Consider the following 15585-nt stretch of genomic DNA (forward strand, 5'->3'; position numbering starts at 1 on the left):
GACCCCCCCAACAGACGGTCTCTTCATATTTCTTTATTATGCTCTATCACACTGTGACATGAGTGCTGTATCCTTCTGAGAGTCACTTAGCAAGTGAGTGTAAGACCAGCCACAGCCTCACAGTGAGAGCCTGTTTTCAAAATAAATTTATAAGCCCTTTCCAGAACTGAAAGCACTTTGCCTTGTTGAATGATGCAACAGTTAACCATTTTGATAATTTTGTTTGCGATGCACTTTACTCCATGTCTTAATCCCCTCTCCTAAAATCAACTTCTGTTTCTCCAAGAAGCAGTTTCATGTGCTGTGTTAGTAGGTGTTCTGCTTGAAGGGAAAGAGGTAACGAGCCACCTGATGAACACAATTAGATACCAAGGGGCTTGTTTTGAACTGCCCAAAATTGAAAGGAGTGATTCTTCCACTCTGATTTCAACTTCAGTCTTGCTGTAGCTGAGCTTCAGCTCAGAGATGACTGCTTCAGTGGCTCAGAGTGCTTCCATGAACATGCTAGATACAGAACCCACTAACACAGATCTCCAACAGGAAGGAGAAATTGGTATGTATTTGATGCAATAAGAATCAAAATAAAAAAGAGAGAGGAGCTTCACCAGGGTCTCACAGAGAAATAGAGCCTCCTGTCTGGTAGCCTGTCATTCTGGGTCTCTGGAGAAGTAGAGATGCTTAGAGGCCTCTTGCATATGAGTTACTCTATCTGAGTATATAATACTCAAGTATTTCTGAGCAAAAGAAATGAACAAGGAATCAATTTATGAGAGCCTAAAGCATACTTTTTGTTCAGTTGGATTCTAAGGTTTTGTTTGATTGTTTTGTTTGTTTCTGATGTGTATGCCTGTGTGCATGCTCAATTGTATATACATGTCTGTCTGCCTGCCTGCATGCACACATGTATGCATATCTGAGTATCTGCCTACCTGCCCAGGCGCCTGTGTGTGTGTGTTTGTGTGTTTGTGTGTGTGTGTGTCTGTGTCTGTGTGTGTGTGCTTATCTTTAGCTTTCTAGTCTACTCTGTCTGGTAATTTGAACTCTGGTGACTTAGAAAAGTTGCTGTAGACCATGCTCCTTATGTCTCAGAGTGAAGGAAACTCTAACAGCACAGGTTTCAATGTGCACAGCTGAGGAAGTTCTCTGTGAGCTGGGGCCTGTGGTCTGCAGAACCAGTGTGATTCAAAGGAAAGCTGGGAGATGCAGCAGAGGTTGAACCCCCTACTGAAGCAAATCTTCTGATATTTCTGGTTCATGTAAAATTGTGTAAATGGAGAATCTTGTGGAATTTCTGTTAAACTGTCTTCTGTATTTGAAAACCAAATGTTTCATTCTTTAATTTTCTTCCTTTATTTCCTCTTCCTTACTTTAAATTTTGTTTGCATACTTGTTTGTTTTAAGGAAAGATATGGACTTTCTGGAAAACAGTGTTCGTAATTACAAAAAAATACTCAAGGTCATGAGGAATGTATATGTTTTTCAGCTTAGTCAAATAGTCCCATATCTGAAACCATTTTCATTGCCCAAATAGAATCACATTCTTGCCCATATTTTGATGAGAAAAGGTAGCTAAGGTAGATAATTATTGTTGGGGTTGGAGGGTATGTGTGATATTTTCTATAGTAAACACTTAGGGTTTAGTTTCAGAAAGGAAGAAGAATTTTAAAAAGGAAACAATAAAAGCCACATGTGCAAGTAAATAAATACTTTTCAGAAGTGAAACATCCAAAGAGATTTGGGGGGACCATTTTAAGGAAAAGTTGCGTATTACCATATTGAAAAAGAAAGCCATTGTAGAAATCCTGGTGCACTGAATTCAAGGGATATCCTTGTTTAATGTACAACTGGAAAGAAAAAGGGTTGAAAAGTTTCTATGGAGCCAAAATCCAAAGGACACTGTATAAACTGTCCCAGAGTCTTTGGAGAGACCAATATTTAGCAAGAAGTTCATCAGAAAAAGAGTGAAAAGCTGCAGCTTTGATGGACCTAAAGTTAGTGAATCATAACATGGAGACGCTCAGATCTGATTTAGAACTCAGAAAAGCCAGCCAGCTTCACGGACAGATTAGCTGCAGCTCCACAGAGTACCACACAGAGTAGAGTTCCCGGGAAGAAAAAGCACATTATCTCAGTAGAGAATACTTTTTCTGCCACCTCTTTTACATGGCTTTTGGTGAATCAGCCTTGCTGAGGGGTGGTCTCTTGTCCATGTGATTGACAGGCCCAGCAGGACTAACTCTTATGACAGGACACAATGGTGTGTCATGTCTACCCAGGAAAAGAAGCAGATTCTGTTCATCTGAGAGGAGGAAATAGACTTCAGGGGAGCACTGATATTTCCAATGGCCTCAAAGGCTACTGTATCATTCCCTGCTCAAGATTCTCCAAAATTATTTACATTATGGGCTAACCCTGAGGAACTGTTATGGTGTGTTTCTGCTAGGAAGATCTAGGGGTTTGTTTCTAAAGCTGCTTAGCAGACATGCTTAATGGCAGTTCCAGGCTCATGCACAGCATCCAGGCAGGGAGTTCTCTTAGAAGAAAGGAAATAGAGACTCAGTCCCTTCTGAACTCTGACCTGGAGAATATCAAAGACGTTTCCTATTTCAAAGAGAAGTGGAACTGCTCACCATTGGGACCTCTGCATCTATATCTGTTTGACCCATTTCTGTCTCCTCTCCTGAGCTAATCATTCAATCTTTTGTCAGTTTCCTAAGTGTAAACTGAGACTCTGTTATTTTGGAGTTTTGAAAAAATGAACAAAATATGATGGTTAAAGTCAGCTGGGTTTTTTGTTTGTTTGATGTTTGTTTGTTTTTTGTTTGTATTGTTTCTCTGTGTAGCCCTGGCTGTCCTGGAATTCTCTTTGTAGACCATGTTTGTGTCAAACTCACAGAGATCCACCTGCTTCTGACTCCCCAGTGCTGGGATCACATAGGAAAAATTCTGTTTCCCCTTCATCCAAGTCTTCTGTAGACAAGGACATCATTTATGAACCAAGACCTTCTGTGAAGTGCTATAGAAAATCCTACTGCCAATGGCCCTTAAGTTACCCGCCCACTGCGGTGTAGCCTCTTTGACTATTTAAGCCAATGTAAAGCCTGCCTCTGCTCTCTTGTCCAACTGCAGGATTGTGTTCTATATTCTAGCAGAGAATTCTGATTTGTGGGTCTTCCGCTAAATAAATAACCATCTATTATTTTCAATTATGAGCTAGTGTGGGATTTCTTTTAAGCGACCTTCATAAGTGAAGGGCATTTGCAGTAGAGGAATACAAGTTAAATCTACAGATGGTTATGAGGTAAATTTACCATTTTCCCTAAAATATTCTTGAGACTGATGTCCTCATATTTATATTTCGAGATAAAGAGCTCCAAGGAAAATGTCTCAGAGTGGTCTCCGCGGTGACTCCTGTAAAGCTGTACTGCTGCTATGGAGTGAACATGGGTCTCACTGCAGCTGTAATAATTACACTTGCAGCTTTGTCAGGTAAGTGCCTTATTCCGAGCATTCTGTTCACATTTACATTGTCGGTGATGCTTATAAGCTGATACTGTATGGAAGGACTCATGCCAAAGAAAACATGCCAGAAATTCGTGTTCTCTGGGTCTAGCAGGAAGATGCACAGCACAGGCTGTGGTGTGCACAGGAGGCCAGGCTCAGCATCCCTGGGAAGTGAACATTTAGTAATTCTAGAGCAGAGGTTTTAAACATTCCTATCACTACAAACCTTTAAAATAAATACTCATTTTGTGGTGACCCCCAATTTGAAGTTATTTTTATTGTTACTTTATAACTGTAACTTTACTACCATTGTGAACTGTAATGTAAACATCCAATAGTTCCAATTGTTCAGACACATGCTATGTGGGGTATCTACTCAAGGTAGAGGAGAAAGAGAGGAAAACTAAGCAGAGATTCACAAGGAAGCTGCTGTGGCTAAAAAGAAGTGAGAACAGTGAAGAGTAATATCGTTGGGGAAGGTACAGGAAACCCCACCCCCATGACTCCTGGTTTCGGTTAGTATCTTCAACCACATTCTGAAGATATTAAATAGAAAATTCCAGAACATGTGATTCCTAAGCTTTTAGCTATAGATTGTTCTGAATAATGTGATAAAAATCTTGAATAACCTTGCTGCCATAGCTAGAGAATCATTTTGACCACATCAATGAATAATACACACAAGTCTAGACAGGACAAACATTTGTCATCAAGTCTTGGTCAGTGTAGCCTAAACGATTACATAGCTCAGAAAATAGTCGTTAATTGATTGGTGGCATAGAAATTATTTCCTTTCAGGGTTTGGTGTCTTTATTCCCAGCACTGAGAAGGCACAGCCAGAAGGCAAACAGTACACAGGGAGAGAAAAAAACAGGTTTGAGAAACACAGTAAATTCAATCTGATGAAAATTTTCTTCAGACGAAGGGCCTATGAAAGACTAAGACAAGTGACTGTTTTTCAGACTCACAAATCACAGAGAAAGATCAACTTATGCTGATACAAAGAAACAGCAAAACATTACACAGCTCCCCAAAAGGAAAAGAATACTTAGAATACTTGTTAAACTAAAGAACCACAGATTTATAAAATGCTTATGACATAATTTGATTTTTGTTGGTATATATATAGTATGTGTGTGTGTGTGTGAACTGTGTTACATGTGTGTGAATGTGGAGGGAAGAGTTTGAAATCTAGTTTGTTTCAAGCAAGGATGGGGGTGAGAACTTAGGAAAGAGAAAAAGTATAATGTGTGTTAACCAAAAGTAAGAATGTATGAGAAAGCCTTATGGAAACTCAGTAACTTGTAAGCTAATTTAAAACTGGTAGTTATTAAAGGAGATTGAACTGAGGAATGCTACAAGGGTGGACAATGCTTGGGTTATTAAATCAATATCTAAGTTTCAAATATGGGATAGCCTACAAGATACTTGTATGGGAAAACCCAGTGATCCACAAAATTACAAAAGCTATTACCATTATTTTTTATAGATTGTCCACCATTACTATATTGCAAGACCTTATTAGTGAACATACCATATAGGTTCAGAACACAAAAACAGTCTGGAGTTGACCAGAAAACCTCCAAGCTGCTGGTAAGAATTTATAATGCTGGAAAGCACTTTGCAGGCTGCTGAGAGAGAAGCCTTCAATGGCCCTGACCTGCAACACCAACCAGCCCCATATGATGACCACTGGTACAATACTGATATGAAGTTTATCGGGATAAACAACTAGATTCTGATTAGATTTGAGGCCTCCTCCATCACAGAAGGCAATTCATGCCTGGTGTTAGAAGTGAGTTTTAACTCATAGCTATGAAGGTCATAGGCCCTAAGGAAGACCCACTCTTCTAGTTTTGGCAAATGTCCGTGATGTCAGACTACCTTCTAAATATCTATGTTTATAACCATCTGTTTTCCACCTTGGTCAGAGATACTTCTTTTTTGCAGTGGGCCCAGGATAAATGAGCAGGGGTCTTATAAAGGCAAAACAGACAAATGCAGCACTTTCCTTGGGTAGCTGAGTTAGCTGTTGGCAAGCATGGCAGGACATTAACATTAAATGAGTTATGGCACAATTATGTCACCAAGTGTTTTTAGTTAATAGGAAATCAGAAAGCCCTGTGATTACAGAAGCAGAACAACACAGGTTAGAAGTTCATGTTAAATACTGATCTCCAGTCGGGCGATGGTGGTGCACACCTTTAATCCCAGCACTCGGGAGGCAGAGGCAGGCGGATCTCTGTGAGTTTGAGACCAGCCTGGTCTACAAGAGCTAGTTCCAGGACAGGCTCCAAAGCCACAGAGAAACCCTGTCTCGAAAAACCAAAAAAAAAAAAAAAAAAAAAAAAAATGCTGATCTCCATTGTACCCTAAAGTCAGGCCAGGATATAGCAAAAGTTTTTCTTGCTTCAGTCTGATACCATAAGACTTAAGTGGAGTTTGGGATGAAGAAGCCACAGCCACTGGACAAGAGCCATAGCATCCAGACCCAGGCCCTTGCTGAGGCAGGAGTTGAAAGTGCTTCAGTCTGTCTTTCACCCTTACCACTAGCATTTCCATGTTGTCAGTGCCTGCCTGGACAAGCTGAGTTACAAGCTCCTGCCAGCCTGAGACAAAGGCAGAGCCAGAGCAGCTCATGGCCTATAACTCCCCTCACTGGATTCTGTGCCTGAAGACCCATCCACATCATTGAAATATCATGGAAGCATAACTCGCAGTATCCTCCTTCTGGTCGGTAGAGTCTGACAACCCTAACTTGGCTGCTATCTTGGAGATGCTCTTTTGGATTATTATTTAGAAGCAGTCTGGCTGGGCTAGTGGGTGATATTTTAAATAGTAGGGTAGAGGTTTGGTTCAAAGAAATGTTTGATATTGCATTACTTGGAAGTTGTACATCCACCTTCTGGGTCCCCCTCAGAGTAAAGAGTGGTTAGGGGCAGGTCCTGGCTGAGATTCAACTGGTCTGCTTCTTTTTCTAGAATGTCTCAGGTACCCTGTCCACAAACAAGTCAGCCAGGGTTCCTGTACCAGGGCAAGGACCTCCTTTGTAATCTGTATTGTAGGATGAGGTGTCCTCCCCCTATCTTCCTCCTCTGCTTTGTTTCTTGAGGGAGGAAAAACTGAGTCCCATGAGAATCAGCAGAGTCTCCAGGAACTGGAGGCAGAGAGAGACGACTAGACCCCCAAAGACGGTCTCCTCATATTTCTTTATTATGCTCTATCACACTGTGACATGAGTGTTGTATCCTTCTGAGAGTCACTTAGCAAGTGAGTCTGAAACCAGCCACAGCTACACAGTGAGAGCCTGTTTTCAAAATAAATATATAAGCCCTTTCCAGAACTGAAAGCACTTTGCCTTGTTGAATGATGCAACAGTTAACCGTTTTGATAATTTTGTTTGCGATACACTTTATTCCATGTCTTAATCCCGTCTCCTAAAATCAACTTCTGTTTCTCCAAGAAGCAGTTTCATGTGCTGTGTTAGTAGGTGTTCCGCTAGAGGGAAAGAGTTAACTAGCCACCTGATGAACACAATGAGATACCAAAGGGCTTGTTTGGAACTGCCCAAGATGAAAGCAGGGATTCTTCCACTCTGATTTCAATTTCAGTCTTGCTGTAGCTGAGATTCTGCACAAAGATGCCTGCTGCAGTGGCTCAGAGTGCTTCCATGTGTATGCTAGAGACAGAACCCACTAGCGCAGATCTCCAACAGGAAGGAGAAATTGGTATGTATTTGATGCGACAAGAATGAAAATAAAAGAGGATAGAGGAGCTTCACCAGGGTCTCACAGAGAAATAGAGCCTCCTGTCTGGTAGCCTGTCATTCTGGGTCTCTGGAGAAGTAGAGATGCTTAGAGGCCTCTTGCATATGAGTTACTCTATCTGAGTATATAATACTCAAGTATTTCTGAGCAAGAGAAATGAACAAGGAATCAATTTATGAAAGCCTAAAGCATACTTTTTGTTCAGTTGGATTCTTAGATTTTGTTTTATTTGTTTTTGATGTGTATGCTTGTGTGCATGCTCAATTGTGTATACATGTCTGTCTGCCTGCATGCATGCATGCATGTATGTTGCTTGCCTACCTGCCCAGGTGCCTGTGTGTGTGTGTGTGTGTGTGTGTGTGTGTGTGTGTGTGTGTGTGTGTGTGTATCTTTAGCCTTCTAGTCTACTATGTCTGGTAATTTGAACTCTGGTGAGTTAAGAAAGTTGCTGTAGACCATGCTCCTTATGTCTCAGAGTGGAGGAAACTCTAACAGCACAGGTTTCAATGTGCACAGCTAAGAAACTTCTTTGTGAGCTGGGGCCTGGGGCTTGCAGAGCCAGTGTGTTTCAAAGGAAAGCTGGGAGGTACAGCAGAGGTTGAACACTCTACTGAAGCAAATCTTCTGGTATTTCTAATTCATGGAAAATTGTGTAAATGGAGAATCTTGTGGAATTTCTGTTAAACTGTCTTCTGTATTTGGAAACCAAATGTTTCATTCTTTAATTTTCTTCCTTTATTTCTCTTCCTTACTTTCAATTTTGTTTGCTTTAAGGAAAGATATGGACTTTCGGGAAAACAGTGTTCATAATTACCAAAAAAAAATACTCAAGGTCATGAGGAATGTAGATTTTTTCACAGCTTAGTCAAATAGTCCCATATCTGAAACCATTTTCATTCTCCAAATAGAATCACATTCTTGCCCATATTTTAATGAGAAAAGGTAGCTAAGGAAGATAATTTTGGGGTTAGAGGGTATGTGTGATATTTTCTATAATAAACATTTAGGGTTTAGTTTCAGAAAGGAAGAATTAAAGAAAGGAAACAATAAAAGCCACATGTGCAAGTAAATAAATAATTTTCAGAAGTGAAACATCCAAAGAGATTTGGGGGGACCATTTTAAGGAAAAGTTGTGTATTACCATATTGAAAAAGAAAGCCATTGTAGAAATCCTGATGCACTGAATTCAAGGGATATCCTTGTTTAATGTACAACTGGAAAGAAAAAGGGTTGAAAAGTTTCTATGGAGCCAAAATCCAAAGGACACTGTATAAACTGTCCCAGAGTCTTCGGAGAGACCAATATTTAGCAAGAAGTTCATCAGAAAAAGAGTGAAAAGCTGCAGCTTTGATGGACCTAAAGTTAGTGAATCATAACATGGAGATGCTCAGATCTGATTTAGAACTCAAAAAAGCCAGCCAGCTTCACGGACAGATTAGCTGCAGCTCCACAGAGTACCACACAGAGTAGAGTTCCCGGGAAGAAAAAGCACATTATCTCAGTAGAGAATACTTTTTCTGCCACCTCTTTTACATGGCTTGTGGTGAGTCGGCCTTGCTGAGGGGTAGACTCTTGTCCATGTGATTGACAGGCCCAGCAGGACTAACTCTTATGACAGGACACAATGGTGTGTCATGTCTACCCAGGAAAAGAAGCAGATTCTGTTCATCTGAGAGGAGGAAATAGACTTCAGGGGAGCACTGATATTTCCAATGGCCTCAAAGGCTACTGTAGCATTCCCTGCTCAAGATTCTCCAAAATTATTTACATTTTGGGCTAACCCTGAGGAACTGATACGGTGTGTTTCTGCTAGGAATATCTAGGGGTCCATTTTTAAAGCTGCTCAGCAGACATGCTAAATGTCAGTTCCAGGCTCATGCACAGCATCCAGGCAGGGAGCTCTCTTAGAAGAAAGGAAATAGAGACTCAGTCCCTTCTGAACTCTGACCTGGAGAATATCAAAGACGTTTCCTATTTCAAAGAGAAGTGGAACTGCTCACCATTGGGACCTCTGCATCTATATCTGTTTGACCCATTTCTGTCTCCTCTCCTGAGCTAATCATTCAATCCTTTGTCAGTTTCCTAATTGCAATCTGAGACTCTGTTATTTTGGAGTTTTGAAAAAATGAACAAAATGTGATTGTTAAAGCCAACTGGATGATTTTGCTTGTTTGTTTGTTTGTTTTTTGTTTTATTGTTTCTCTGTATAGCCCTGGCTGTCCTGGAATTCTCTTTGTAGGCCATGCTGGCGTCCAAGTCACAGAGATCTACATGCCTCTGACTCCCCAGTGCTGGGATCACATAGGAAAAATTCTGTTTCCCCTTCATCCAAGTCTTCTGTAGACAAGGACATCATTTATGAACCAAGACCTTCTGTGAAGTGCTGTAGGAAATTCTATAGCCAATGGCCCTTAAGTTACCAGCCCAAGAGGCATGGCCTCTTTGACTATTTATGCCAATATAAAGCCTGCCTCTGTTCTCTTGTCCAGTTGCAGTATTGGGTTTTTGTTCTCTGTACTAACAGAGGATTCTGATTTGTGAGTCTACCCCTAAATAAATAACTGTCTATTATTCTCAATTCTGAGCTACTGTGGGATTTCTTTTAAACGTCCTTCATCAGTGAAGGGCATTTGCAGTAGAGGAATACAATCAAATCTACAGATGATGTTGAGGTAAATTTACCATTTTCCCTAAAATATTCTTGAGATTGATGTTCTCATATTTATATTTCGAGATAAAGAGCTCCAAGGAAAATGTCTCAGAGTGGTCTCTGCGGTGACTCCTGTAAAGCTGTACTGCTGCTATGTAGTGAACATGGGTCTCATTGCAGCTGTGATTACACTTGCAGCTTTGTCAGGTAAGTGACTTATTCCGAGCATTCTGTTCACATTTACATTGTCAGTGATGCTTATAAGCTGATACTGTATGGAAGGACTCATGCTAAGAACTCCAGAGAAAACATGTCAGAGATTCTCTGGGAACTTAGGGTCCAGCAAGAAGATGCTGTGGTGTGCAAAGGAGGCCAGACTCAGCATCTCTGGGAAGTGTTGCTGGAGCTCCTTATGCTCCTTCAGCTAAAAACTGCTTAGATACCAACCCATTGGGGCGTGGTCTCTCTTTAAAAATGTGGCCACTTCCCTCTACTCGCTCTCTGGCTTCCAGCTCCGCTTCCAGTGACTAGGCTCCCTTCCTGATTGGGCAGAGGGCTGTTGTCTGGGACAGTGATCTGTAATTTCTTTTAATCATAATTTCAAACTGGTGTGGGATTGTTTGTGACTTACGCCTTCAAGGAAGTGGACATTCAGTAATTCTAGAGCAGATGTTTTATAGCTTCCTAACACTGTAAACACTACATTCCGCAAGGCCTCAGTGCAACAGACAGTGAGAATGACTGTCCCTTCTTTTTATTTGACTATTTTCTGAGTTATGTAATAGTTTAGGCTACACTGACCAAGACTTGATGGCAAATGTTTGTCCTGTCTAGACTTGTGTGTATTATTCATTGATGTGGTCAAAATGATTCTCTAGCTATGGCAGCAAGGTTATTCAAGATTTTTATCACATTATTCAGAACAATCTATAGCTAAAAGCTTAGGAATCACATGTTCTGGAATTTTCTATTTAATATCTTCAGAATGTGGTTGAAGATATTAACTGAAACCAGGAGTCACAGCGGTGGGGTATCCTGTACCTTCCACAATGATATTACTCTTCACAGTTCTCACTTCCTTTTAGCCACAGCAGCTTCCTTGTGAATCTCTGCTTAGTTTTCCTCTCTTTCTTCTCTACCTTGAATAGATACTCCACATAGCATATGTCTGAACCATTGGAAATATTGGATGTTTATATTACAGTTCACAATGGTAGTAAAGTTACAGTGTAGTGATTTGCGGCGGGCTGCGTCCCGACACCCATTCTGTAGTGAGGAGCTGTGGGCCAGATCCCGCAGCCCGCTCCTGGCTGCCTGGCTCCTGCATGGTTAGCTTTATACCCGAAATAATTACACCGAAACTGTATTCTTTTAAATACTGCCTGGCCCATTATTTTCAGCCTCTTACTCACATCTTGACTAACCCATATCTAATAATCTTTGTAAGACCACGAATGGTGTCTTACCGGGAAAGATTCAGCATGTCTGAACGGCTGGCTCCATTGCATCTCTCTCACTGAGGAGAGGCACGGCAGTCTGTCCCAGAGAGGAGAGGCGAGGCAATTGTCTGAGCCATCTACCTCACTTCCTTTTTCCTGTTCTGTCTACTCCACCCACCTAAGGGCTGGCCAAGGCAGTTTCTTTATTAAAACAGAAGACCTTCCCACATCAGCGGAACTTAGAACAGCTACAAAAATTCCCCATCACTAATGTGTGGGCAGTCGTTTCTGGTATTTAATATGTCCTATCAGGTCACATTTGAAAGAGGAGTGTTTTCATTCTTGCCTGTTAAAGTAAGGAAAAGGCAACGTTATAAAAGAAGAATACCTATTGTTCTTCTAAAATGCCCTCTGAATCCTTGCAGCATTCAGACCTTCTTATACATGCACACAGATACACAGACACACAGACACACATACACAGAGAGGGGCGATGGAGCAAGAGTGGGAGGAAGGGAGAGAGATGACACATTTACATCCATGTATACGCATGTATATAATCATTTTATTATAATAGACTCAGATTAAAACATCACACAGCTCCATTAAATGGGCCCTCAAATGCATGTCAAGTTCTGCCAGCAAATGGACCACAGGGCACATGACTCAATCCGAGCAGGCTCCCGCGGCCACCTTATCCCCCCAGGCGGTGATTCCCCCCACTCACCCCCCCCCCCCGCCCAGCTATAAGCCACACAGTGCATGGTTTGTGAGCTTCTATTTTTTAGAATTTCCTTTCCGGTTATGATTTTTTTGGCCACCAACTGACAGGAAATGGTCATTACAGTTAAAATTTCTTTTGATTAAAAAAAAAGTCTGACCATATCACCGTTGAAAGCTTCTTCAGCCTATTTAATTAATCTATGGTAGAAATATTGCAGGATACATATGATATTCCCATAACTTGGATATTTATAGGGCTTATAATTTTTCTCGTATTTGGTTTCTTCCTTACATGGTTTGAAAATAGAAAAATGATAAAGTCCTTACAGAATGAAACCAGGATTCTTAGGACAGAGGTTGAATGCTTAAGAAAGGGCACAACTGTTTTGAGTGACAACTTTAAGTTGGTCGAGGTATTTGCAAAAACAATTCAGACTGACACCAAGAAAGAGTTTGAAGGTCTCAAGGAAGGGAATAGGGCTTTGTCTGATATGACTCGGTCAAATGAGCAAAATTTAGAAAAAGTACAGTCTGATATTAAGGAGAGATTCATTGCTGCGGAGGAGAGAACAGCTGATTTGGATCGTAAACTTCAGTCCCTGTCTGAAACATTATCAGAGAGAATTAAAACTGCTGAATGTGAAAATTTGACTTTGTCTAAAGGATATGACAGATTGGCTGACAGATTGTCAATACAAGAAGGCACAATTCATGCCATGAAAATTCTATCCAAGGATGAGATACTAACTCCACTGGACAAACTTCATGTTTTGGAATCCTCCATGAAGGCCTTGGAGCATAATTCTGGACAGGAGATCCAGGCCTTACAGAAGGCAATAGTAAGCAGATTAGAAAAGATTGAGGAAATTATAGACTATGATGAACAGGAGCAAACGGTAGAAAGGCGAAATTTAACTCCGTCAATGAGTAAAACTCTCCGGGATAATTTCCATAAAGTTCTACCTGCCTTTCCAATAATAACGTCAGAAAAGGTGACTGGTTCCAAAAACCCTAAGGTCATCAAGGAATATACATGGGAACCCGTCCGTATGAATGATCTCAAAGAAATTAAACAAGCCATTATGAACTTTGGGCTACATTCGTCCTTTGTTAGAGAGATGCTCAAAACTTGGTCTATAAGCAATAAGGCAACGCCCCACGATTGGGTACAATTAGTATCAGCTGTTCTAGAGAGTGGGTCACAATTAAATTGGAAATGCATGTTCAGACAAGAGGCTAGACTTTTAGAACAGCAGGAAAGAGCAAAGGGAATTGAGATTTCCCTAGATCAAATTCTAGGTGAAGGACTTTTCTCTGATCCTCTAGAACAAGCTAATTATGATGAACACACCTTATCCATATGTACTACAGCAGCCTTAAAGGATTGGGACAGGGTTCAAGACCAGGACAGAGACTGGAATCATATATCAGAGTTAAACAGGATCAGAGAGAACCCTTTAGTGATTTTTTTTACAAAGACTAACTAAAGCTCTACAAATAGGGATATCTGACCCAGAAGCAAGACGTATAATAATTGAGTCTTTGGCTTATGAGAATGCCAATGTGGAGGACAAAAGGATCCTGGGGCCTTGAAAGATGAGATCAGCACCCTTGGATGAACGGGTCTTGCATACAATGAATGAAGAAGCAATTTCTAATGCAAAAAGGAGGCATCAAGTTACCAAATGTTTTAATTGTGGCAAAATGGGACATATTAAAAGGAATTGCAGACAATGGATTTTCAGAAATAATAATAATAATAATGATAATAATAATAATAACTATTCTATTCTAGAAAGAACAGACGTAGAAGGACTCAGCCTTCAGGTATATGTAGGAGATGTGGAAAAGGCAGACACTGGATGAATGAGTGTAGGTCAACAAGAGATAGACAAGGCAACACGTTGCCATTGGGAAACGCAATGGGGGGCTTCTCTCAGGTCCCCATGGCGAATGTGGTCCAGTCATTTCCAGTTACGGCAAAGAACATGCCTCGTCAGAAAAATTAGAAAGCCCCATGCCTGCTGTTAAAAGCAAAAACAGGCTGAAAGATGAGTTACGTGTATTTTGGCAGACTTTTATAAATGAACAAAGACCAAAGTTAAGAGTGTGTGTAAATGGCATTTTTATTACTGGCCTACTGGACACAGGTGCGGATGTAAGTATCATTACTCGAGAATCTTGGCATCCGTATTGGCCTCATCAGGACGTAAATGTTCAGTTCCTGGGAATTGGAACCCTATCTCAAGTAAGGCAGAGCACGAGATGGGTTGAATGCATAGGGCCAGAAGGACAAATAGGAAAATTAAGGCCATATGTAGCCAATATTGCAGTGAATTTATGGGGCCGTGACCTATTGCAGCAATGGAATACCCAAATTAACATTCCTGCTGCTTCTAGAGCCTATATTACTGAGAAAAATATTAAAAGATATTACAGAAGGTGGAAACCGCCCGTTCGGGCTGTACAAGAACGCAAAGCAATTGATGGCCCTTCAGAGATACGAACAGCCCTGCCTCTAAAATGGTTGACTGAGAAACCAATATGGACAAAGCAATGGCCTTTAGCTGAGGAAAAGTTGCAGGCTTTAGAACAGCTGGTACAAGAGCAATTAGATGCTCGACATATAGAAGAATCTACCAGCCCTTGGAATTCTCCTGTATTTGTTGTTAAGAAAAAATCTGGTAAATGGAGAATGGTGACAGATCTCAGGGCTATCAATAAGGTTATTCAACCTATGTGCTCTCTGCAATCTGGAATTCCTCTGCCCTCTTTATTACCAAAAGGATGGCCTCTCGTAGTTATTGATTTAAAGGATTGTTTCTTCACTATACCTTTACAAGAAAAAGACAGAGAAAAGTTTGCCTTCACAGTGCCTACTTATAATAACTCTCAACTTACAAGGAGATACCACTGGACCGTCCTCCCACAGGACATGTTGAACTCTCCCACCCTGTGCCAATACTTTGTAAATCAATCATTGCAAATAATATGCAAGCAATTTCCCAAGTCTATAATTTATCATTACATGGATGATATTCTGTTATCTGATTCAAACATGGATACCTTAGAAAGACTGTTTAAAGAAGTAAAAATACTTTTACCTAAATGGGGATTGCAGGTTGCTCCTGGAAAAATTCAGAGAGGAGATTCTGTTAATTGTCTAGGTTATAAAATAAGTTTGCAAAAAATTAAGACACAAAAGGCACAAATTAGGAGAGATTAGCTACGGACTCTCAATGACTTTCAAAGGTTGTTAGGAGACATTTCCAGCTTATGACCAGCTGTTGGGATAACACCTGATATGATAATTCATTTAAATAAAACCTTGCATGGTGAAAAAGACTTAAACAGTCCCAGAGAATTAACAGCTGAAGCAGAAAAGGAGCTGAGAATGATTGAGGAGAAATTACAAGAGACACATGTGGACAGGGTGAATCCAGAGCTCAGTTGTATTCTCATCATATTGCCTTCCAAAATTTCTCCTACAGGAATTTTAATG

The 15585-nt window shown here is 40.7% G+C and overlaps 1 protein-coding gene across 1 annotated transcript in view; it reads left to right on the forward strand.

The window, feature by feature from the left end:
* The first annotated feature begins 465 nt into the window (after nt 1-465).
* LOC119807102 (C-type lectin domain family 2 member H-like) overlaps nt 466-15585 on the forward strand; it is a 31970-nt gene continuing 16850 nt past the window's right edge. The window contains exons 1-2 of the mRNA XM_038319251.2: nt 466-553; nt 3364-3489. Coding sequence (XP_038175179.2) covers nt 466-553; nt 3364-3489 — 214 coding nt within the window. The remainder of the gene's footprint in view (nt 554-3363; nt 3490-15585) is intronic.

This window comes from Arvicola amphibius, chromosome 2, assembly GCF_903992535.2.
Source record: "Arvicola amphibius chromosome 2, mArvAmp1.2, whole genome shotgun sequence".
Classification (NCBI taxonomy): Eukaryota; Metazoa; Chordata; class Mammalia; order Rodentia; family Cricetidae; genus Arvicola; species Arvicola amphibius.